This window comes from Diorhabda sublineata, chromosome X, assembly GCF_026230105.1.
Source record: "Diorhabda sublineata isolate icDioSubl1.1 chromosome X, icDioSubl1.1, whole genome shotgun sequence".
NCBI classification, from domain to species: Eukaryota; Metazoa; Arthropoda; class Insecta; order Coleoptera; family Chrysomelidae; genus Diorhabda; species Diorhabda sublineata.
This window is the reverse complement of record NC_079485.1, coordinates 21475983-21502910: the sequence shown is the minus strand read 5'-3', so window position 1 is coordinate 21502910 and position 26928 is coordinate 21475983. Positions and strand designations below refer to the sequence as shown.

Below are 26928 nucleotides of genomic sequence, written 5' to 3'. Positions count from 1 at the left end.
CCTTTATAATGAAACTAATGTCATATTTATTAAAATAATTCGATAATTGTTGGGAAATTCCTTGTACATATGGTAAGGAAAAATGTTTTATGTTTCGTTTCTATTTTGTTTTTAATGATTGTAGTATCTGTTTATCCTTTGTTATGTTATTTATCATTTTTTCCGGATAATTATTTTTTTTCAATGCAGTGTCAATATCATATTTTGATAGAAAGAAAAGTCGAAACGTCAATTTTTATCTATCTTTCAAAAATTATTAAAAACACTAATTTTGAAACAGAAGAGACTTAAAATCGAAAATATTTAGAAACATAAACATATCAAAAGGTCTAAGAAATAAGAAATTGAAGAAATTTATACTGGCATGGATGAAATCATGCCTACCTACCGTAACATTGAACTTCTATATGGAACTGAAACCAAACACAATCTGAAAAATTTCAAAAATATCCTCCACAAAATTGCAAAACTGAGAAACCGAAGAATTTTTCTACACAGATGCAAAAAAGATAATTTGATACCTACATTTCTAAATTTAGAATTATCCCATATAAAATTTACAAACAGTCGCCTGCAGCATGAATATCAAAATCACGTTTTATCTATCATACAACTATTTATTACCGAATCAACTATTCTAATAAGAAAATAAGAAAATGATCTAAAAAACATAACAGTTAAAATAAATGAAGTAATTTCTATTAATATTTTTCAAAAATCTGAGGAAAAATGTCCAGAAAGGACTAAATCACTTTTCAATAAATGCAAAGAAAAAAATATTGAGAAAATTGTTAACCTAATATTAAAACAACAACCTATTGCTGAAAATACAAATGAAATAAAATCAAAATGGATCGAAAATTTAACTGATGCTGTCATACCAGATGAAGTGAAAGAAGTTTTATCTTTCATATCATATAAAAATATTTCTAGTGACAAAGAATTACCTGTAACAAATATCTTATGTTATAGTGAATGCAACACCAATCATCTAAATAACGAAATTCCAAATAAAATAAGATCTGATACTTGTAATATTATCACTAATTTCAAAAATAAATTGAAAAACAAACAACAACAGCAATATCAAATTTCAAAATAAAAAACCAAAGAATTCATCAATAAAAATATAAGTCTCAAAATTTTAAGGAACAGATAAATCTAATAAAACTGTTATCATGAAATCATTGAACGATAAGACAACAAACAAAATTGAACAAGACCCTATGAATTCTTATCAAAAACAAAATGATGTCCTAATTCGATCTTGGGAAGAACAACTTTTTATTTCGCCATCAGATGCAAAAAACTTGAAAATTCACAATTGCCTTACCCCCTAAAATATAATACTGATATCATATTTATTGAAATAATTCGATAATTGTTGGGAAAGTACAGCAGTAATGCAATCATCTACATATCGGAAAAAGAATGGAATATTTATATCGTTTGCTTAGGACCGTTACCTCAAGATCTTCTATTACCAATTGTGCTATAACCCTTGAAATGGAAGCCTCCTTAGCATAACCATCAATTTGTTTGTATATTTCATTTTCATATTTGAAATATGTGAGTTCTTTAACTTTTATAAATTCGTTGAGGTATTTCTATACATCCTTTAATTTTGTCCCATTTTTTTATCAATATATTTTTCACAATGGAAATAGGAATATTTGTATATAAAGAAACCACATCTAACGAAATTATAATACATTTTTTAGTCGAATTTTTCGACTTACGGTAGGCATGATTAGAAGAAAAATGGGGGGCACATTTTTCCCATGTTTTGAGACCTCCTGATCACGATTATGATGGTTTTTCGAATGTCTGTAGTTTATATATATATATATATATATATATATATATATATATATATATATATATATATATATATATATCTGTTTAAGCTACAATTCTTATTTTCGTCTCTCGAGCAATTGCTATGGGTCCGATTTGGTTCAAAATTAGCATACATGGCGGCGGATTGATGTTATTAGAGTTTGGTTGAAAACAAATGAATATTTCGAGAGGTTGCAGTGCAAAAAAGTGGTTTTTGACCTTTGCTCACCTCTGCGGGTCAAACGAAAAACGAATGAAAAATGAAATTTCACATGTAGGTTCAATTAGTTGCGAGATGATTTCCTGTCTAAGGTCGAAACTTTCCATCTCCACCCCTCTCCATTTTATGGTCATTTTTGTTATATTTTCTTATTTTTTGGCCAGAATTAACTAGAGGGTTCGAACTTCGCATGCAAGTAGGGGTGATGTTGAAAATTGTCTTTCTCAAGTTCAAAGTTTTCTTCTTCAGTTCTTCTAACACAAACGCCCGAAATCATTTTGATTGTTGTAATTGTTGAACTGGACCGCCTCCTATTTAATGAATAATACGAGTATGATCGTTGCTAGGGAGATTTTTTTTACTTCCCATTTTCGAAATTTCTTGTCATTATGACAATTTTTTCTTTGTTGTCAATTGGAATTGAACAAGAGGGTTCGAGACCACCGGGTCTATTGAAATTATGAATTTTCATTCGAGAGAGAGAGAGAGAGAGTTAACTTGTGAAATGAAAAGTTATTGAGGAATAGCAAATTTTCCATATAAAGAAATAAGATTGAGAATTGATATCATTTCCAAGAAATTCATTTTATGGAAAGATTTGTTTGTGTATTAGTTAAATTCTTCATTCGACGAAAAATTCGACTTTCGTGATGGAGCTTTGCTGCTCACGGCTTTTTATTTCCTACTGATATTGTCGTCGTTTTCAATTTTTCTATCAGCCTTAATAAGAGATTCTTTGGAATTCTCATGAAGTCGCCTTGCTGTGAATTCAATTCCATGTAGGAAAACACTTTTTGTTAATTTCGAATGATAGGAAAATATTGTTAGTGATAAAAAATACATTTTAAAAATCATTTCATATAGCTTTTTATAAGTATTAATCGCTTTAAAATGTTACAAACTAAATATATATACCTATACAAAATATTATCAATAATATAGTGTTAAGAACCAGTAAATGTATAATGTATCCATTATTATTTCAAATAAAGCCCTTAAATTATCATTGGCGTTGATGATAAATATCTTCAGTTATTATTAACACTCAGTTAGTAGGTACACAAAATAATTATGAAGATTCTAATTCTCTCTCATTTTTGATGAAACTCCTTACATCAGGCATATTATCCCAATAATCCGGTGCCCAGGCTGGAAAATGTTTGATAAACTCCTCAGGTTCATCACCTTGGTTAATTTCTTTTATGGGAATATCCTCACGACCTTGCCGGGACAACATTTTCTAAAAAATAATCCACTTTTATTTTCTAAAACATCATAAATAAACGATGAAAATTGAATTAAGTAGATAGTTATCCAAAACAAATGAAATACTCACATGTGCATATTTGGGTCCCTTAGCACGTTCTTCATCACTAGCACCTTTTCCTATCCAGACGAAAATAATATCGTTGGCATCCAGTATCATAATATCATCATCATAAAGATCTTCTTGTTCGTAGCGTTTAATTTCTTCAACTTTCAACCTGTGGGATCTAGAACGAATTTGACAATGATACAGACGTGCAGAAGAGCTTATAGAACGTAGCAATCTTGGATGTGTCTCCCCAAATCCTTGCCATGACCTATGTAGAAAAAAATAAAAATTGTACATTGTAAATTGAATATCGGACAATACAAAGAGCGCGATAAGTTTTTGGAATAAATTCATTATTTTGCCACCAATTTATTATTGATAAAAATCAGGTCAGTTTATTAATTTCAAATATCGTTTTTTCATTAGTGTGCAAATCCAATTTTGAAATGTGAAAATGTGGGTCTTTTATACCTTATTCTTCAAAAAATAATCTATTCAGAAAATAATTTCACAATAAAAAAATTGTAATTTTAAATTAATTAATACAGAATATTATTTAACTAAATTCAATGCCCAGAACGCCATTCACCGGTCTCTTGACAATAAAGAATTGGACCAACAAATTCTTCTTGCACATTATGAATAACTTTTAAAGCAATCCTATTAACTTCATCTCTAATTCGGTCTAGCAATTCCTAAAGATTTTGCGGTTTATCTAAAGGTGTAAGATCTATCAATCTTAGAGGCCACTCAATAGGTACTCGTATACCATTCCACCTCCCAGGAAAACACAGATTAAAAAATTGCGAACATTACGTGTAACGACGGTGCACATTCGTGTTGTAACAAGATACTATCAACTGGTAAGTCTCTCTAAATTTTTTCTCTAGGTAGTTACTTTGGATTGAACAAATTTCATATCCGTTGCCGAGTTTCCATTTTACCTCCATATTCTATAACAATTTGTAGACGTTGGGCTCCACTAGCCATAATATATTCCTAAGATTTTTTACTGGAAATTTGGTGTATCAACTGACATTTTGACATTAGGCAGACATTGTTTATCGATTGAGACTACATTTATTTTTGTTTTCTCTCTCTCTCTCTCTCTCTCTCTCTCTCTCTATATATATATATATATATATATATATATATATATATATATATATATATATATATATATATATAATACAAATGTTAAGGTACCTGAAATATTGTGTGAAAGCAGCAGGCTCAGCTCCTTGCACGATCCTTTCAACGTGTGTCCATTTTGGATGGCTGTGTAAATTGAGAAATCCATCTGCCTTACTCATTGCCTCTTTTTTTTCTCTAGCATCACATTGGCTTCCGATCCATACATACAACAACGCATCTGTTGTGTCCAAAATATAGCAGTCATTGGGGTCCAATAAGTTCGGTGATAAAGGTTTTTGTGCAATTTTAGTAACTTGTAAAGATCCAGTAGCGTCAGAAACTTTATAAAGAGTAGCAAGTGCTTCTTCTGTTCTCTCAAAACTTTCATCATCACTGCTTGTGGTATCATCCGGTACCTCGTCTTTGGAGCCTTCTCCTAAGGCTTCAAAGAAATGGATGTAGTCACTTTCTGGACTATACAGATCTAAAACAACACCAAATCACATCTATGATTGGATGTTTTCAAATATGATACTAATCAATTACTTATTTTTAAAAAGGCGTCGACGAAGATAAAGTTATCATTAAAAAAATAATGGAAAATCTATTATTCTCCAAGAAATATGAGCAAAAACGTGAAAATCAGTGTAATGACCCTATTTATTGTAGGATAAACGGTTAAAGTTTAGAAGGAATACATTTAATGGAAGTAGGTGCAAATGAAAATCGAATATATATGTCTGAGGGTCCAGATTGTCATTTGTAAAACTGCCAATTACCATAATATTCAATCAATGTCATGAAAGAATCAATATCTAATTTATATTAAAATAAATTAAATGTAACCCGGCATCTGTGTAGTTTGTGAATTTGTTATTTTTGAGAAGCCGTCTTTTGAAAAATGTAGTTTATATTGCGGATGTGGATAGATATGAACACTTTTAGCTAGCATAAACTCTTGGATAAAATGCTACTTTTGTCACGGCGTGTTGATATATTGGAAATGAGAGTTGTGGGCTCATTTTTAAGATCCTTTTATCCGCACATCGTTTCGTAAACGTTCAAATAGTGTTTCAACTATTTGATTCTCTACTTTTTGCACATTTTCATTTGTTTGTGTGTTCCTTATCTCTAACTGACTCGTTTCAATTTCAATTGAAGCCACTTCTACATAATATTTATAGTTGCTACGTTATCATCATAGGCGATACGTTATCATCATAGGCGATTACGTGACCTTCTTTTGGACTTTTTTAAGGAAACTTGATTTTATTGCAATGTTCAAGATCCCTTTTTCAATTCCCATTCCGCCTCCCTCCTTCGTGTAGATAATCAAATAAAAATATCCCTTTCTTACATTGAAGGTTGAATACATAATTTTCAATCTTCAAACCTTACGGTATTCATACAATCTTTAAGCTACGAGTACAACAGAAATACTCCCACCTAATCAGGTTTGTCAAAGCTAAACTTATATCGAGTCCAAACTAAATTGAAACCATCATCCTAATCTGCTCTACCAAATTATACTAATTCGAGAAACTCTCGAGAAATAAAATCATCCAAACTATTCAAACACAAGATACGACATTAGCATCCACTTGGGACATCTTCATAAGCCTCCATAATTTATTTATTCCTTAGTTAGAAATTAATAATAATAAGATATTCTGAATATTTACTTACCAACTATAGTTACTTTAGCTTTGCCTGCATGATCTTGATCTCTAATTTGATTGGCCGCGTTAATAGCCTTTAGTTGTTCTACTCTTCTAGCTTTAGTTCCCACGTAAACATAAATATCTTTTCCAATATCAAGAATGAAGCAGTCACCGGTGTTCATCGAAGCAATTGTAGGAGTGACTTGTTTAACTCTAATATTTCTGGAGCCTTTAACATGGAAAAGTCTTTTTTCAACGGCATTAGAATCAACATGGTGGAAACCCGAGTTAACACCTCCAGGTAAATATCTAATCCCACCATTCTTGAAATACGACAAGAACAATTGAGACTCATGATCTTGAATTTCTCGATGTTGAATGGGCTCTCCATTGAGTTGTTCATCTAACTGGACAGTATATATGGCGGCAGAACCTTGTTCATCCTAATTAAACAGAAATTTCTATACATCTCATCAAATACTGAAATGAATTGTTTTGTTAATTTTAGTTACGTGGAAAACTACCAGATAAGTCTAGAGATTCAATTTATCAGAAATAGACTATTGTTCATACATTGTATTGTACTTGGAACCGTCATAACAAACATAAGTTGATGATCCACAATATAATAAGTATTTTATTGAACTGATGATTTTGCTGAATTACATATTTCTAGTTTATAATTGCATCAATTTTTTGTTAATCAATAACCGATATTGTACACTGTAATTTTAGTTGTTAATAGTGTCGTTTTGCTGTTTTAATGAAGTATCTTTCTTAAGAATGACTTTTGTTTATGAATATCACTTCCTATTCCAATAATTCCACAAATAAAAATAATTGAAATTGATTTTACGCGAAAATGGTGTATAGCTTAGTGGAACAATAGAACTTTTTTCTGGCAAATACCTTATAGTTTTACAACCTACCGTAAACTATGTCAAAAAAATAGTAACACACAAGATTTTACCAAAGCTCATTGTCCTCTCACTTTGACACTTGTGACAGCGATAAATCATGAGAGTTTATAGTAAACAAATTATAATTGCAGGATTCTACCAAATTTGAAGTTTGTAGGTACCGGCTTTTTTTCATCTAAGTTAGAATTTTTGTAACCATTGGTGATATTCATACTGTTTACACTATCACTTCAATAATCACGATTACACTGTCTGACGCGCGTTTCGATAACCAAGTTATCGTCCTCAGAGACTGAAGGTACACTAAAACCTATTAACTTGAGTTACCTGTTTAATACTAAATTTCCCCACCAATAAACCTTATCCTGCAAAAATTAATTCCAGCGGAAAAAGCTCCTCGGCGGGAATCTTCACATTTATTCCTTAACTACAAAACCATAGAGTGGGTTGTAAGGAATTTGTTCATATTTATTGGATAATTTTTTTTATTAATTTTACAGTATTAATATTTATGTCAAGATTATGACTGGCAGCGTGATCGGCAATACTCAATTTTTCGGTCCGTTCATATTTTAAATGAGCTATGTGCTCTTTAAAGCTAACATTAACGGATCTCTTAGTATGCCCAATATACTTCCCGTCACTATCACTACAGCTAATTTCATATATGCTACTCTTTCCCAAATTTGATATTTTATTCTTAGAAGTACCCAACAATTTAAAACCCATTCTGTTAAAAATTTCTTCCAATCCCTTTGTATAAACCGTAAACAGGATTGAAAGGTACCAGAGCAAATTCATCTTGTTTTTCATTTTGATTTTGGACAAAGGTGGTTTCACATAAATTAAGCAATGTAGAATTTCAAAAGAAACATGTTCAGGGTTATTGATTCAAAATATAAGATGTCTGTTTTAAGTAAGAAATTGAAAAAATTAAAACCACAGTCTAAGAAAATTTCTTCAAAGCCTACCAACATTGTGGAAAACTTTTCTTTCCAGACAGAAACGCGGTGGACCTGTTGAATAACGGTTAAGGTTTTACTGTTGTGTGTAGCGGCGTGCAGAAGTCAGAAGTACTGTTAGGGGTTTGAGGAGGAAAGGTTACTTAGAAGCAGATAAGGGAAACAAGGTTGTTATATTGGATACTAAGGACAATTTCGAGAGAGTCGACAGCTTAAAACAAGACCTTATACCAAAATTTCAAAGAATATTCTGAATAAAATGATCACAAATGTGAAAGAGAAACTTATCCGTAAGTAACCCAACATTGCCAAAGCTCTATTGCCTTCCCAAAATTCACAAACCTGGGAAGGCAATGAGACCTATTGTTTCAACAAACAGAAACAAAAACAGAATGGAGACTGCGATTTGGCCAATCAAAAATTTACAGAATTTAAAGAAACTAAAATTTAAATCTTTCTTTTTTAAAAACCCGTCATAGTACCACTTTATTGTAGTACTGGTTGTATAAAATCAAGTAAATAATTTAGCTTTGCAGATTTTGAATAAAATTGGAAAATATATCTTCAACTTTTCACAAGAAATGATTTTATTTCAAAATATCTAAAATGCATATGAATAAAATGGTATATAAAGACATTTATTTGTTTGTTCCTAAGCAGCCTTGCTGATATCTTAAAAGGGCAAAATAATAAAATGTCTAAAGACTAAGAGATTTCCACTGGCTTGAAAGTGATTTTTGTGATCACATATACTCAAAAAAAAAGCTTGATTTTTGACAGATTCGTTTTGCCCATATTTTAAAAGAAAATTCAACTATAAATTGATTATAAAAAAAATTTGCTCCGCCGTATGCATCAACAAAAAAATTATATACCTTTATCAAAATTTCTGAGCTATTCTCTATACCTGAGTTGCCTAATAATTTTAAATGAATAGATGATCAAAAGGAGAACAATCAATTGGTGAGCTTGAATATGATCTTTTTTGAACCTAATGATTGTCATAGCTTCAGAGACTCTTGGTTATCAAAACGCACACCTGTAAAACTCCCTCCCCACAAACATTGTTAACAACATTTCTCCCGTATATTGTCCAGCATCATCTTAATTTATAAACGTCACCCACTGTATCATGACAAGAGTATCCCATTTTCTTTGGGTTTCACAGTTACTATCGATTGCGATCTTGGCGAAATTATTGGATATATTGAAACCTCCTTTCAGTATCTTCCCCATGACACTAGGAATTTCGTCCGGGAAGCATGCAGAAGTCAGATCTCGAAAAATTTGTCTATTAAGAATAAAAATCCATTAGTCAGAAAAATAAATTTGAATACTGTCAGGAGTTTGAGGAGGAGAGATTGTTTTTACTTAAAAGTGGACAGCTTAATCGAAACAGGACCTTTCACCAAAATCTCAAAGAATATGCTGAATAAAATGATCACAAATGTGAAAGAAACACTTGAAAATTGTAAGAACCTTGAGTCAATGTACAATGTTTTATCAATATTCAAAGCACATATCAAGAAAATTCTTTCTTCTTATTATGTAGGAAGTTGATTATATTTTATTATCATAGATTAATACATTAATAATCAGATACAGTAAATATGCTGACATCCACAGAATGTTTTCTTTCTTGTGATTAATAATAAATTATTCTATTTCTCCAACTTTAAGTGTAATCTGCAGATTCTGTTGTGCAGAGGACGAAACCTCTATCCACGTTCTCTAGAAGTGTGAGACACTACGGAACTCCAGAGCACTACACCTGGGAGCGTATGAAACGAAGATATCTGGCAGCTACAGCCATCCCACATTCTGAAGAGATCCTAAAAGTCTATATCAGTTAATCATAAAGCATCAGGAAGATTAATAGTCGTTTTCTTTGGGCTCTAACTATATTTATTGTTAAAATATGAATTACTGTTTATCTCCTTGTTTAAGATAAGCACACTCGTGTCGTCACAATTGATTAACCGAAAAAACTTTCATACTTTTTCCTTCTTTTGCCAATAAATTCCCACGCTCATGTTCGCTTTCTTTTTATCTATTCTTCAATTGTTTTCACAAGTATCACTGAATGATAGTCTATCATCACTCGATTTAATAATGTACAAATTACACAATAAAACTTAATTTGTAAAACAGGTGTGTCCTTAAATTATTCTTTACCACTGTTTATTAACACATTCATGTCGTGAGGTCCGTTTTCTTATAAAATTGTCACTACTTATACCTAAATATCTTAACTTAATATATTATATATTAACTACTTCCTTACCTAATATTTTAATACTGCAATTGATGCTTAATTTGATTCACTTTTATATATATATATATATATATATATATATATATATATATATATATATATATATGTATACATGTATATTTAATTTAAGATACATCCGTGTGCAGATAAGAACATTACCTGACTAGTTTCGGAGCCTAACCAGAAGTGTAGATCGTATTCCTTGGCACCATTATTTCGTATTTTTGTCTGTAAAAAATAATTATTTATAATCTAGAATTCCAGGAATTGCTTCCATTTAATACCTACATTTAGGATAATATATGAGTCTCCTGTGTACAATTTTCCATATTGATTTTTAGGATAAGCAACTGGTTTGAAATCCTGCAAAAGAAATTTAGAATTAGAACATTAAAATATAAACTTCTTTTTATACATAGGTATCAATTCTCCAATTAACTTCTCGTTAATTCCAAATTGATTTCATTACTCATCCAATTTCAAAATTTTTAAATACCACTGAACTTATAAATTTCCTTAGAATACACATATAGAAACTTATATGGAATCATTGTGTATTTGCGACAGAAATGCTTCTAGGGTAAAAACTGTTTTTTTTGTTGCAAGCAAACGGGAAAAAAAAAATCAGTCTACTTGTACTCTCGGTATATTAGGAATGGTTCAAAACCCTACCACAGATAATGAGCATTTCAAAGAGTGCTGTACCAAAAACATATGTAATGTATTTCGGAAACAGATTGTATATAGCAACAACTGCAAGTGTTTCAGTGAGTCCATTAGAAACAGACCTCGTGCTCGAATGTGATACAGCGCAAATCAGTTATGAACTCCTCAATTCTCCGAGCATAAAAAATGAACCATCTGAATTGGGTTTTATAACAAAAGTGGACAATTAAAAATTGTACAATTTTTTTATATGAAACCAAAGTGGGTCTTAAATCATATGACAGTAGAAATCGGGTTCTTTACTTAAATTATTTAGATCTTTTTTATCATTTATAGCTTTTTCGTTTTTATAAATGTGAACCATTTCTAAAAATTCTCTTTTTCGTGTATTAGATTCCGTTTAAAGAATTTTTGAATCTTTATAATTGAATTTATGTTTTTTTGATATTTCATGGTTCGTTAATGCTGTTCTATTTTTTTCATCGTATTGATGACCTTTTAGTCTATTTTCTAAATACAGAGATGTTTGCTCTTTATAGACAGCGTCACAATTAGTACGAGGCACTTGATATATAATATTACTCCTTTTGTTTCTAGTTGTTTTAGATTTTAATTTAGTGAAATATTTGGATAATGTATTATATCCTTTATGACTTATACTAACATCATATTTATTGAAATAATACGATAATTGTTGGGAACGTCCTATTACATATGGTAAGGAAAAATGTTTTATGTTTTGATGTTTCGTTTCAGTTTTGATACTTTTAATTTTTTCTTTGAAATCCCACGTGTGTTTGATATAGTATTTGTTTTGATATAAAATTTTTTTCAAAATATTTTTCAAATAATTAGATAATAGGGTGAGAGGAGTTTGAATACTTGAAACAATCGGTCGAAGGGGAATGTCAGGTTAGTGGAGTTTATATGGAGTATATTTTAGGGGGTAAGGCATTGTGAATTTTCATTTTTTTGCATCTGATGGCGAAATAAAAAGTTGTTCTTCCCAAGATCGTATTAGATCATTATTTTGTTTTTGATAAGAATTCGTAGGGTCTTGTTTAATTTTGTCTTATCGTTTAATAATTTCATCATTTTATTATTATAATCTTCTGATTTCATGATAACAGTTTTATCAGATTTATCTGCTTTCAAAATTTTGAGATCTCTGTTTTGATTGACAAATTTTTTGGTTTTAGTTATATTTTGGGGTTCGATATAGCTCTGTTACTATTTGTTAATTTTCGATAACTACGTACTATATTTAAATGAACAATAATATATTTGATGAAATATTTGTTAGAATAAAATAATAGTGTTTCTAATAATGTAACAAAATTTTCTAAGAAAAATATTTAGTAGTCGTGGATAAAATGAATTATTCTATTCGCGTATAACGAGTTATTATTAACTCGTGAATAATATACTATTAGACTTCATATTTTTGACACGAAATTTACATTCCAGTAGTTCGAGTGGTACCTGCCGTATGGAGATGCTTGTTAATATTGATCTTGAACTTTTGTATGTTGTAGTGATTGAGAAAGATGTGCTTTGGTAGCTGATTCAACAGGCTTGCACTTCTCTAAAAAAAGGAGTCCCGATAAATTGACTTCTGGGCATCTGTAGACGAAATCGGTATTCATGAGCTACATCTGCATGTCAAGTAATCTTACAGATACTGCTATAGGTGGGATTATGTTGGACAATTCGGAAAAGCATTTGTCTTAATATTATCAATAAAACAGAGTCAACGACATGTCTTCTATGCTCTGAACTGTCAAATTTTCTGGTTAACTTTGGATCGCCTATAAGCCGAATTGCTCACATCTGTCGAGTTGAGTATCCCCAGGGTATTCTTGGGAACCGAGCTCCAAATGTGGGAGCGATACTCAAAATATGGATAAATATGTGCCTTGATGAGGATTGCTCCCAACCTCAACACCCAACAAGTGAATTTGCAGGACCAAATCCTGAGCCGTAGCACAAGCCTTCTTCGTAAGGATTTGGATGTTAGCCGAGTTTGTTGGGGCGGCTGATAACAAAGTCACCAGTGTGCTATCATCGGCAAAGATTTCGATCTAGTATCAATTTTGTCGAGTAGATCGTTAATGTAGAGGTGAAATAGAGTCAGTGACAAGATGCATCCCTGGGGAACACCAGCGTTGACCTCAAACCTTTCTGAGTTGTGACCATCAATTCAATTAGTGAGGATGCCTTCGATATGTCCAGAGTGATTGCTCGATATTCTCCATATTTCTCTATAGCTTCAGTCGATACATAGGTGACATAGGCCAGGAGATCCCCGGTTAATCTATCTGTACGAAAGCCGTATGGATAGTCGCTGATGATGTTACCAGACTCATGATATCTCAAGATTTGCTGGCTTCTTTTCCTTTTTTTAGTATGGGTTGAACCCGAGCAACTTTCCAATCTGCAGGGATTCTATATAAGTCCGTTAAAAAACTATAACTAGAAGAATTTTACTACAAAATTGTTTAAAACAAGGTAAATCAAAGACAGACGCTTTAAGCAGGATAGATATTGACCCTATTCATTCAACAGCACATATATGAACAAATTCGACGAAAATCTCAACCGAAACTTAATTAAACCATTCTTCTTCCACTACCAAAATGGAGGTCTAACGAAAAAATCTATCTCACCAAACATGCTTTGGTATGACATACGTACTTCTGATAGTGAAATACATACATGAATACATAATGAAAGTGAAATTTAAAACACGATTGGGTATGTCACGCGAATGTGTTTATCACATTGTACATTAAAGCAAGTTATGAACAATATTTCACCACGATCCCCTCAACGCAATAAACTTTTTTTTAATTTACATATTTCCAAATTATAAATTCATTTTATTTAGAAATGTTTCACACATTTAAGAATAACTTTAAAAAAAACTTTATTATCTACACAATGACAAGAAATTGAACTTTCGTACAATTTTCTGTTAATGATAGTTAAAACTTTGCGTAGATGAGTAAAAAAGAACAAGAATAATTTAATTATGTTGATGGTTATAAAAATTTTTAGTAATACCAGCGTACCCGACAGACATTTTATAGACAAATTTAAATTGAAAATTCCAACACACTATTTATTACAAGAAAATAATAACATGAAGTAACAAAATATTTTTCTGAATTTGATCGCAACTCCAACTGACGGGATAAACTGGAATTATAATCAAATATTTTTGGATATTCGGTAATGCGTAGTCTGTCAGATCCAATGCCAAATAATTTAAGATCAACAATTTCTTATTAATTCATTAAATAAGCATTATCCATTGAACCACAGTGTGAATCTAAATAATTCTCTTATCCTCTGGAATAGACACAGACACTCAAGATCGTGGAATCTCGTGTCCACTGATAAACTTTCTGTAAACGATGAAGAATTTATTTATATGATGTATGTTATTAGTTTCTATATTAGAAAATGGAGTTTTCGTTATTGTTATAGTCTAAGATCCGAACCTAAATCCACCTCCACCGAGCTGATAATAGAATAAAACTTATTTTATAAATTTAGTATATTACTTTAAGTACAGTATAAAATTCTCTTATTACCTTGATGTTACAATATTTAAAGAAAAATCATTTTTTAAAAAATAATTAAAAATACCCTGTGCAGGATTTTTTTAGAGAACCCATTTTTAATATATTCTCTAATATATTAAATTTATTATAAAATATAATATATAATATAAAAATTTCAACAAATTGATAGATATTTGTTCTTTAATATAGATTAGATACATTTCAATCACAACGGTAAGGTCACTTTTCTGATGACAGTATTACCAGATTTTTTACGTTGTCAAAGTTGGAATTACCATTTTTCATTGATTTTTATTTAATCCCATACAAGTTCTATTTGCTTCAACATACAATTATAGAGTGCCAATATAAATACAATTTCGCCTCGTTATTACGTCATTCCATCATATCATATATATTTTTTATATTTTATATATTTATCTTTATGACATCGTGCTAAGTTTAGGAACAATATATTCAAAATTGGTTTGGATTATCACGATAAATATGAGGGGATGAATGCATAGATGTTTGAATACATTCAACTTTTCGAACCAGAATTTGCAGTCTTGCAGTGTAAAATAACTTCATTTCTAAACTGTTGACCTGTTACTTTTTTCAACGCGTTACACGTATCGGTTCTAAACTCCGGTTATTATATGGAGTATTAATCATGAGTACTTCGGTTCCAAAAGTTTGATACCATCGATCTTTTACTTAGAATAACGATTTTGATATATTTTTTATGAATTTTGTAATCTCTGCAAATTTTGAATTTAGGTTGTCTATCAAATTTATTTTATTTCCGTGGGTATGTAGGTGATTTCTATGATAAATAAACTTTCATTTTGTGGAGAAAAATAACGTTATCTTGTTTTATATCCTGGTATATACGTTTATATTATTCTGAAAGTTGTTCCATTCTAGTACCATTGTTATAAATCCGTTATTTCATCTTCTGCTTAGTGAACTTTCACTACTGCTAATTCATATTTTTAAGGGGTTTGTTCATGATATTCCATATTAAATCATTATAAAATTCATGAGTCATTCTTGTTTAAAGTGATTTGTTTCTCATATCCTTTTCATTTACTATGTAATTAATTTTATTTTGAGATTTCTTTTCAACAACAAATTTTTTATGGATATCTCAATAGATTATTTCGTTTAATGAATTAACACATCAAGAGATGATTATGAAAACTCACATGGTGTGTTGATATAATTTGAGTTTTATAATAATAGTTCCTGCATATGTATACAAACATTCTAGTTTTTGGAGATACATTATTTTTAAACAGTTTTAATTTCTTTTTTATTATCTATGTTACTGCTGACTGTTCCACAATACCAAACTTATCAATCGATTGTTTTCCCTAATATGCTCCAGATAATGAACTAAAATTACTTTAGTATTGATCCATCGAAAATACGCTTTTTTATATTTGTTATGACTACAGTGGTCAGGAATGTATTGATATCATGGAAATAAACATTAAAATCTTCCATGTTTGCTTCTTCATTTTTTTGAAAGTTGGCTGGAAACATAATTTTTTTTGTTAGTAATTACTTCATATCCATTGTTATTGTTTCGTATAAAACACTGACAATAAATATATAATCCTTCATTATGTAGAATATCAAAATATACTCTTTTTTTCTTGAAGTGCTTCTACACTCCAACAATTTTCAGGCGAGGACAACTCACCAGTAATTTGACTTTATTGTTTTTCAAAATATTCTCCATTAAGATCAATATGTGTAAGGGTTCGCATTCTCGTGGTGGAGAATGATTGTCTTCTGCGGCGTGTTTTCGAACACTTCTGGCAAACAAATGCTGGTACACCATTTATAATTGACAGTTTTAGTTGCTCTAATTGAACGGTGACAACATGTCCAGTTATTCCGAAAAATCAGGCGATCATTTGCTTCAAAGTGCTTCTGTGCGCAAACAACTTTAGTTGGATTTGGATCGTCTTGAATAACCATACAGTCGATTGTTGTTCAGTTTCGGATTCATATGAATAGTGGAACTAACGCCAAGTATGCCTGAATCTCATGGTATGCTAGGTGAAGATCTTGCAATATCAGTTTACGCGCAGCATCGATGTTTTATAGCACAACAGCCGATTTTGAATCCTGTAGCGAAGTGCGACCACGATTGAATTCAGAAAACAAGCGAATTGGTGCTTCATCACCAAAAGTCGAAGCGAGTTGATCGGCACACTTTGTATAATCCACGTCGAAAGTCATAGAAAATCATCGCTTGAAAATGTTATCGATTAATTCCATTGTTTGACCGAGATTAATCTTTCAAGTATCTGTAAACAACTCGAATAGCACGTTCGAGTACGTTCACCACTAAAAATGTCAAACTTTATGATGGCAAGGTAATTATTTTCTATCTATCAATGATGATTTTATGTATCTGAAATGATTTGTTAGGAATTAAGTCGTTGTAGTTGATTGGAACAAACATCATGTTGCATAAATGTCTTTATTCAACTGAAAATTATGTACAGATCATGCCCTCTTAATAATCTCATCATATCAATGGATATTTGTCCTCGTAAATGTGTTGGTGAATTTCACCGTAACGTTTGTTTTAATGTAAAATTCTATAAATAGTGGTTGATGATACTCCTGTGTTAGTTTCACAACGACGTAGTGAAATTGTCTTTTTCATATATTCACAAGCGTAACATACTCTCTGATGTGAAGTCGTATATGTATTTTGTAGTCACAGATTGTATGGAATTGAGGTTCTATCTTTGTTGGAATTTTATATTCACTATTTTTTTGTATCACTCTTAATATAAATATCTACCTTCCTACGTTTCCTTTTATTTTTTAAATTTTAGTAGAAAACACAACCCTATTTTTCTTCTTATCTCATCATTAAGCCTCTTCTACCCATTTCATCATACTTTTCTATTCCTCCATATTTTCTTAATTTGGTCAATTCCTTATCTTCTTGTTCACATTCTGCGATTTTTCCTTGGTTTCCCTTCCTCCGTCATATTCAATTCTTTGTTGACTTGTAGTTGTTGACTTTGTTGTACCTCATTTAACCGTTTCTCTTTTATTTTTGATTGATTATTTTCTCTCCAATGTTTAATTTCAATTGCCTCTAGTTTATTTCTACGCAGTTAAGGTGCAAATAATACTTACTCCCACGTAGGTACACTCAATCGGATAGAACGAAGGGTTACACTACCAAACCAGGCGCAAATTCATGACAATAATTTGAAAATTTCAAATTTTCATATCAACGTCGAATCTCTAATTAGTACAAAATAAGTGAGATTTTTATCATATAATAATAGTAAAAACGTCATTACATAATCGTCACATATAACGTCCTGAAACCTTTTAACATACTCACTGACCAACCTGTTTACATTACCACTGACGCGCGTTTCAATAACCAAGTTATCGTCTTCAGAGATTGAAGGTAAACTAAAACCTATAAACTTGACCTACCCATTTATACTAAATTTTCACACTGATGAACTGCCTCATCTTTGATGTATTTAGGAAAAGCACTGCTACGTGCAGGTACAGGCTGACTCTTTCCAGTGTATCCAACATAGGGTGGCCAGTCTTCATTTCCTGGTACATAGTCAGATTCATTCTCCACTTAATATCGGAAGATACAATAGGAGAGAACTTTTATTGAGGATGCGGCTGTACTTGAGGATTATGATAAGAGAATTGTAGATAGATGGCATTTTTATCACAATGGTGTTGAAATTGTTTGATAAATACTGCAATACATTAAAACAAATGTTGGGTAAGCCCAAGGATAATATACCAGACTTGGAAAAGAGTGGCATGTATAAAATTAGCTATGATGATGGTGGCAAAAAGTATGTTGGCAGGCTAAGAAATCGGTTGATGTTAAATCTGAAGCGCACGTAGCTCAAAAGTATGGACGGATCGAAAATATAGTATTACCGAGCACGTTGTCAGTCTTAATCATGGAAGAAATATAAATAATGTGAAATGTTAAAAAATGTATCCAGCAATAAATTGTTGGATATATTTGAAAGCATTGAGATTGTAAAATGTACGCTGAATACAAAGGGCCTAATCCTTAGAGTACATTCTATAGTTTACTAGTTGAGAAATGAATGTGAAATTCTAGCCGATGTGGTTTATCCCGCTGTAATTGGTTTTTTGCGGCAGGAAATTCAATGGTAGAAAAATTTAGTATAAATAGTTAGGTCAAGTTGATAGGTTTTAGTTTATCTGCATTCTCTGAAGATGATAACCTGAATATCGAAACGAGGGTTACGAAGTGTGTTGGTGAGTGTTGGTGTAGTGGTAGTGTAAACAATGTGTACAGTATGAATATCCCCAACGATTTCAGAAATTTTAACTTAACTGCAACTTAGTTTTCAAATATATTCATATTATCAAATGTTAGTAAAACTATATTTGTATTATAATACTACAACCATAATCCCACGAATAATCAAACATAATATACTGATAAAGACCTTTTATCTTCCAAATGATAACAGTCACTTCCTGAGAAACATTGCTTTATTTTTAGGTTAATACGATACATAAATTTCTTTTGATATAATGGTATTATTGAAACTATTATTTTATACCCGATTTCTATTGAAATCGTCAAGTTACAATAGCATGAAGGCCTGTACAAATCCAATTTTTGTTTGGTTTATAACCAAAGATTTTTTTATTTTATGAATAAAATTAATCAGGTTTATTCCAATATTAGTGGATATAATTATGCTGGATTTATTTTATTAAAGGAAAAGTAAATTCAAATTACTTAATTTCTCTTCAAAATTATCAATACCCATCAGAACTAAAAAAGCCTTTTTTGAAATGACAAAAGTTATCAGGTTGCGGTAAAGACAGATCAATGAATAATGGGTGAATCGCAAGGCATTTTTAATTACAAAGCCGATGAGGAGGTCACACCTCCGCTAATGGTGGGTCCACATGATACAGACTTTTGTTTGTACAGATATCTGTACAGACTATGAAGTCGGAGTAAAAAAATTTACCCAAACATCTGGACAGAATGTCTGTACAGACTTTTCATTACCTAGTCAAATAAAGTATTTTCCAATAATTAATTGATTATTAAATAATTATTTGGGTCTAATAAAAATCACAGTAACAGAAAGATACTCCAATTCGAATAGATCTATGTAGATATGTATATTTAATTGAATAGAGTTATGGATCTTTGATGATAAAATCTTGCGCACCGACTGACTGTACTGACTAGTTTACACAGACTAAATTCTATAGAACCGAGTATATAATCTTAGCACCCAGCCACGCCACAGTACTAATCAATTAATAAAATTACGTCTGAAGGAATTACAACTGCGGATTAGACATAAAGTTTCCCTTTAAAAGTGCGTAGCTATTACCTGGTAGGAGCATTGTAGCATATCTTTACGGAGTACACACCGATATTAACATCATACTTATTCCCTATTAGAAAAGAAAAAACAAAATTCCCCTTAGACGTCACGTGCGCTTCACACATTCTAATGGAATATTTTTAGTATGCCATGTAGTATGATACCATCTATATTTTTTGAATGTAATGTTACCTTCATTTCATAAAAATATTGAAACTTTCAAAAAATAATATTGAGGAATTTTAATGTATAGGCATATACTTACTATAATCCAAATATTTCGGTTTTTTGTTATTTATTTGAAAATTGAATTCGAAAACAATGTATAACGAACAAAATCCAAACTTTTATGATTATTATGATTTATGACATATTTGAATGTGTTGATCTCCGTATATTATTATTATTAAAGATATCGAATTTTTATTTTAACATTCAATATACAGTCTAAATTCAACAAATATGCTAATTCAAATCCCACAATAGAACATATAGCAAATTTATAAACTCCTAATTCTTGAATACAATTTACGTTATTTACATATAAAAATACATAACTAGTTAATCCTTTGAGTTTCAACAATGACTCACTCATATAAAAATACAGTTAATTCATAAATTTGAGAATCACATAATATATTAAGTCGCGAGGTGGTCTAGTTGAAACTCACCTCGATTCTCCAGATTTGAAGGCCAGCTTGTTGGCCGGCATTTTCAAAAGCGGGGTCCATCAATTTCACTTTTTTGCCGGTCTGTTGATTAGGTCTGCTTGTGAATCCGGTTGGCTGTGAGAACTGCTGTCTTCTATTTGTTGTTGCACAGTCACAACCTTGTAGATAAACTAAAAACGCGATACACAGAAATACACCGCTACAAATCGCACCCAATTTCAACATTTTGGGCATGCGTGGATATCTGTAACAATAAATAGGGGAACAAATGTTTGATATTGAGTATCATGTAAAGACGTTACCTATATTTTATGGCAGTAATATTATATCTGTCATAATATTAAAAACTATTTTCGTTTAGCTTCCAATTTTATATTGATCGGGATTAGATATTTAAAAATTCGGAAAAATTATAAAATTCTTATAGTTGGTGCTTTTTTCGATACTCTGCTAATCAAAACGCTTCATTTACAATCAAACTTATAGCTTAATCAATATTTCAATTTTTATTTCAAACATTACCTTTCTAATGTCTATCGACAGTTTTTAACATTTTTTTTACTTCGAATGAGTGTAAAATTAAATTTTTTGTTCTGAGATTTGAAAAATTAAAATTCCTTTTTAAAGAGAAACTTATATTTTAATTACAATAGACGTAGTCTTACTATGAGGGTTAGACAGAAACTGAAAAAATGTTTTTTAAAAGCTAAAGGTAAGTGTTTTAACTATGATAATATATTTTATAGTTAATTTCGTATAGATTGTCGAGTTTTATTTCCATTAGGTTTGATGCTTGATAGTTTTTTTTTGAAAACTGAATACTTCAATTTCCGACAGATTAGAGATTTTCCTTTTTGAATTTCTCTCATGAATGAATATTTGAATTTATTAATTGTTAATTTGCAATTTTCTGGAATACTTATCAACGAAGGCGATTGAACTTGAAATATTATGCGAGTTAAACAATAATTAGTTCGTTGTTTGAATTTTATTGATAATTGGATTTTGGTTATCTATTTCATTCGCGTAACATCCAATTTGCGATTGTCCGTTCAACAGTTGCAGCATGCAATTGTCGGCAGGAAAGAATTCTTGAACACAGTAGTAGATATACTCCACCTTTGGACATTATTCTTTCTCCGACTCAGAATTAACTGCCAAGTAGAGGTAAGTGAGAGTGAACACAATATTCTTTTGGATAACAGGCGTAAAATTCTTTTGGTTTTAGGATATGGACATGGATTGCGAAAATTAATTTAGAGCTGAAAAAGGTCACTTGGGTTCCAAAAAATGTATAATATGTTAAGATATTATTGAGTTCAGGAATTTGATCCTTTTCGTATTTTTGATTCAAATGTTTAATCAAACTTAAAAGCTCGTGAATTGATATTATAAAACTATGAAGATTAATTAACTTTGAAAATAGGATAGCATTTTCAATATTATCTATAAATGATATTATATTTTGGCAATCAAGATTATTTTGACTAATTGTTCCTTGAAATGTAATGCATCTACTTAACGAATCGATTTGGTTTAGAATGGACGCTTGAAACTTTCCTAGATTGTTGTGTAGGTTTTGTTTGCCAAAGTGTTGTCTGTGATTGATTATAATAGTCAATTAACTTCTTAAACAAAGAGGTTGGTGAATTTAATTCATCTGTAAAATGCTTTTGATTTTCCTGTGTAAGTTTCATTGCATTGTCATGTTTTCTGAATTAACCACCTCAATTGGACGACCAGAATGTTCACCATTTTTGGTGTCCGACCGACCACGTTTAAATTCAGCAAACCAATAACAAATGGTTCTTTTCGATAGAGCAGAGTTCGGATTACATTTTAGATGTCATTGAGGAAATTGTACAGTATTTATTTTCATCAAGAAGCAAGGATACATTAACACACGAAATTGTTTTGAATCCATTGTTTAGAAAATAACAAAAGAAGCTTCACTTAAATGGTTGTCACTTTTTTCTGACTAATCGAAATGTCTTGAAATTTTACACATAGTCTTTTGAAAGTTGGTACTCCATAAACGTCATATGGATTTGATAATGGCAGCGCCATCTATGCATCAGACACACGACTTATTGAGTGATGTAATATCTTAATATCTCTCTCATAAAAAAGTTCAGTTATTATTTTAAACTATTTTACACCACACGTTCAGGTTTTGTGGATACTAAATATGACCTTCCATCTAATGCGAATTGTTATCCGACCAATACTCGTAATTACGACGATTTATAAATCCGTTCAAGCATAACGTTGCTTCATCAAAAAACACAATGTTGTTCATCTCCATTTAATGCTTGGTGTAATTAAGCTATAAGAATAAAATTTATTTGTTTAAGTATCCTTGTTAAAGATCTCTCACTAATATCGTAATTTATTATAAGTTTTGATATTGAATTTTCAGGTTAATCCAGTACATTTATAATTACACTGAATTCATATCTTCATTTGTGTCTGTTTATCTCATTAACAACCGGGAGTATCTTCACACTGCCATTTCATTGAGTTTCAACAAATTTCTAGACACTGTAGACTTGGAAATATGAGAAATTATATCAACATATGCATTATTAAACAAATTGGCGGCTTTATATATTGATCTCTTTGTATCTCTAATACAAGCAACCATAAATAGTCATTCTTCCATTTAATTCTGACATAATTAGCTAATAGTGCATTAATTTCAAATATCTTATAACATCGAATATCATGAAACAATTGAAACAAACTTAAGTTTCAAACTTAATTGTATTATTAGAATGTACGTGTTTACAACAACACATTGGAAATAAATGTCCTTTGACAAATACGTCAAAATGAATAAAAATTTTTTGGCATACTGCAATGATTACTTAGGATATTAATATTAGTACTGAACTTGATGTTGTTGAACCATAATTTATAAATTCAGCAACATTATATCTACTCATAAAAATTATGCATATAGGGTGATGTATTTGAAATATTACCGATGACATCATATCTCAAAAAATGTAACAGAAAATATACAATTATTAGATAGTAAACAAAATATAGAAAAAGTTTTATAGGAGATAGTTTTTCATGAAAGTCCATTAAACCACAGATCCAGTGTTCCACCCATTTTACTTCACATTTTATGTTTGGGGATGGAGAATTATAGTAATCAGCGTACGAGAGAGGATCATAGTTTGTTCTGAGTTCAATTTCGGTCTGATAGAATATTAACAAGTAAAACATTTGTGCGCACTCATTCTATCCGTACCGATATATAGGATATTTCAGTTGAAGGAAGGAAGAAAGTGGAAGGTTCTATTTTCAGTCCGCCCTGTATGCAAAATAGAAAACAATTATAATTTCATTCAAAACGAAGTTATTTCATGATATAATCGGCATATGTTAGGTATAATACAATATTTTTCTCCAACAATCAACGTCTTTGGCAAAAAAGCATTCCTACGATGTCGCATCAAACCTGTTTTACCGATATTGTCCCCTATGACTTTTTATTTTCTAAGATGAAATCACACCCCAAAACAACTTACGATGTTGGAGGAGAGGCAGTCAAGGAAGCTGTAACCCTGGTTCTAAAAGTGTAAACTTCAGACAATTACCAAGGCTTCGAATCGTGGAAGTACCGTTGGATCAATTGTGTAAAATTGACGCAGACAGTAATAAAATTTTGTGTAGAGCTTTTCATTGATAAATTCCCAGTACATAATTACCTTTTATAATAAATAATTTGACAGTTTCCAGCATTTATAAGCTCAAGCTATAATATAATGTATTGTCTTCTCTCTATCGACGATTCCTTCATTAACATTCCAAAAACATAATACTGAGAATATGAATAATTACTTGGTAAAAATTAGATTCAATTTTAAGTGATGCTCTTTTACTATCGGAGACAAAATTTTGAAAATAACTACGTCAACTGTATTGAAAAATGTGCTAATTGATATATGAAAACCAAAAATGTTACGCTATATCACAACAGCAATTTATGAATTTTTAAGATGATTTATTTTTAGTCAAATAAAATGTCGAAACCAACTATAAATAACGGAATTCTTTAATATGATCAAAAGTCCACTGGCGTACAAATTTCAGGTAAAAATGATATTTGTGAGATATCTCAACATGATGATATAAGATTTAATGGTTGAAATTATAATTTTAGAAATTTTCTACTCGTTTTCTACTTTTATTACCTACACTTTTATAAACAATACGTCTAATAAAACGAAAAATAACTGCTCAAGTAAATTGACATAATAACGATGTTAACACATCAGTCAAAAGAAATTGAAAAAGAAATATTCTTAAAAAATTATCGAAATTTGAAAATCATACTCTAGAATTTGATACTGCTATCAATTATGTTTCAGTACTTGGAAACCAGAAGTCTTCCGAAATAAATAAGAATAAACCTATGTACTGTATGAAATATTTTTTATTTTATGGTTATCTATGTAAAAAGGGAATTACTTTTGAAAAATCACTCAATACAAATACACTCTATTTCGTTCTTGGCATATTTATGAAGAGTGACTAGAATTTCCCATCAGTGCGCGGCAAATAAGATATGTAAGGTTTGACATTTCTCATAGAATATTTTCTTTCAGTTCATCAATTGATCGCGAATTCATTTCATAAACTATAATTTAAAGGTAGCCCCTTAAGAAAAAGTTTATTGAACTTAGGTCTTAACTTCATGGCGGTCTCCTCTTTGACTTCACTTTGCTAGGAAAAAGTTGACGGACATGGCAGTGTATGGTATAAGTAGTTACGGCATCCTATTAAAACCAGGTGCGGGTATAGAAGCCTGGAAAAGTCTGCAGCTTTGATGTAAAAAAGTCCTCGATCATTGCCACAAACCACTCCAAAGTAATAGTAACCGAGCGACAATGTTCGTTCTCAAAAAATTATGAGCCTATGATGCCATGCGCTGATATAACTGTGACGTTACAGCTAATCAAGAATCTTTCATGTTTGATTCGTGGTTTTCTGCTACTCCAGTAACGACAATTTTGCCTGTTGTCATTGCCGTTTATGTGGAAGTGAGTCTGAACAGTGAATAACATGTTGTTAAACAAAATAAATTGGTCCATAATTTCATTCATGAAATTTAGTCTACTGGTAGAATCCATATGTTTCAGTTCATGTAGTAACTGAATTCAATATGAATGAAATTTCTTCTTTTTTTAAAATCCACTGTACTGTTGTTCTGGGAATATAGAACCCCATAGAACGCTTACGAAGAGAATGGATAGAATTCGCGCAAAACACTGGTAATTATTAAAACATAACATGCCTTGAGCATTCAAATTCAAAATTTCTTATGGTCATGGATCAATAGATATAAGTATTATACAATAAATAAACTATATTAATTCTATATATTAATATTAGAATATAAGAAATTTTCAATTGTTTGTACAACATATTCACAATTTACAACAAATATTTCAATTACTTGTTAATCCGTTTGCAGACTGAGTACCTGTTACTTGTAACAATTCTAATAAGATATGTGCGAAGTATGTGTATTATTAAAAAGAATAACGTAAAAATAAAAATTACTTACAAAAATTTTATGTTAAACACCTGTTACTCTCCTCTACTTAGTACTGAATATGAATAGAACATAAACCTAGTATTATATAGCATTGACCTCTATATATAGGAGGTCATCATATCAATTAGATTAGTGTAGGTTTCTTGAGAAAACATTGTTTTGTATAGAGATAATTTGATATTATTCCGTTTAAACATGTCAGTAACAACCAACATTTACTTACCAGAATAACTTTCGTAAATTAATGAAATTCTGTGAATTTGAATCAATTAATTACAGAATAAACCTAAAATAATTTTCCTGTGCTTCCTTGAAATAAACTGAATATTATATTGATAATATCTTGGAATTAAATTAGAATTATTTGAACAATTTGTAATGTCAAAAAATAATTTCTGCATAAATGCATTCTCCATCAATTTCATGAATATTAAGACATTTGAACACACTAGTCCTGAATCACTCATATTCAACCCAAACTTCTGGAACAAGTACAAGTGACGAGTTGTAACCAATATATAACAAGGCAAAACATTTTTACTATGATATAAAATTTGAAATTGAAATATCTGAACACAGATGGCGTTGCCAAGCACTTCCACAAAAATATAGATGCCGATGCAATATATAAAGTTTTTTCAACTCGGTGATGATCTCCCATATAAAATTTTGATTTTTGATCTTTTTTACAACGAAATGTCCCTAGTAAATCTCCTTCA

The 26928-nt window shown here is 30.7% G+C and overlaps 1 protein-coding gene across 1 annotated transcript; it reads right to left on the bottom strand.

Annotated features, from left to right (window-relative positions):
* Positions 1-2901: 2901 nt before the first annotated feature.
* LOC130451375 (actin depolymerising venom protein gelsolin 1-like) lies at positions 2902-26335 on the bottom strand. The gene is made up of 8 exons (XM_056790353.1): positions 26219-26335; positions 20638-20881; positions 10615-10689; positions 10486-10554; positions 6195-6612; positions 4581-4992; positions 3396-3642; positions 2902-3299 (listed from the first exon to the last, which is right to left on the bottom strand). The coding sequence occupies exons 2-8, from the start codon at positions 20869-20871 to the stop codon at positions 3129-3131; spliced, it is 1626 nt and encodes a 541-aa protein (XP_056646331.1). The 5' UTR covers positions 20872-20881; positions 26219-26335; the 3' UTR covers positions 2902-3128.
* Between the last annotated feature and the right edge of the window lie 593 nt (positions 26336-26928).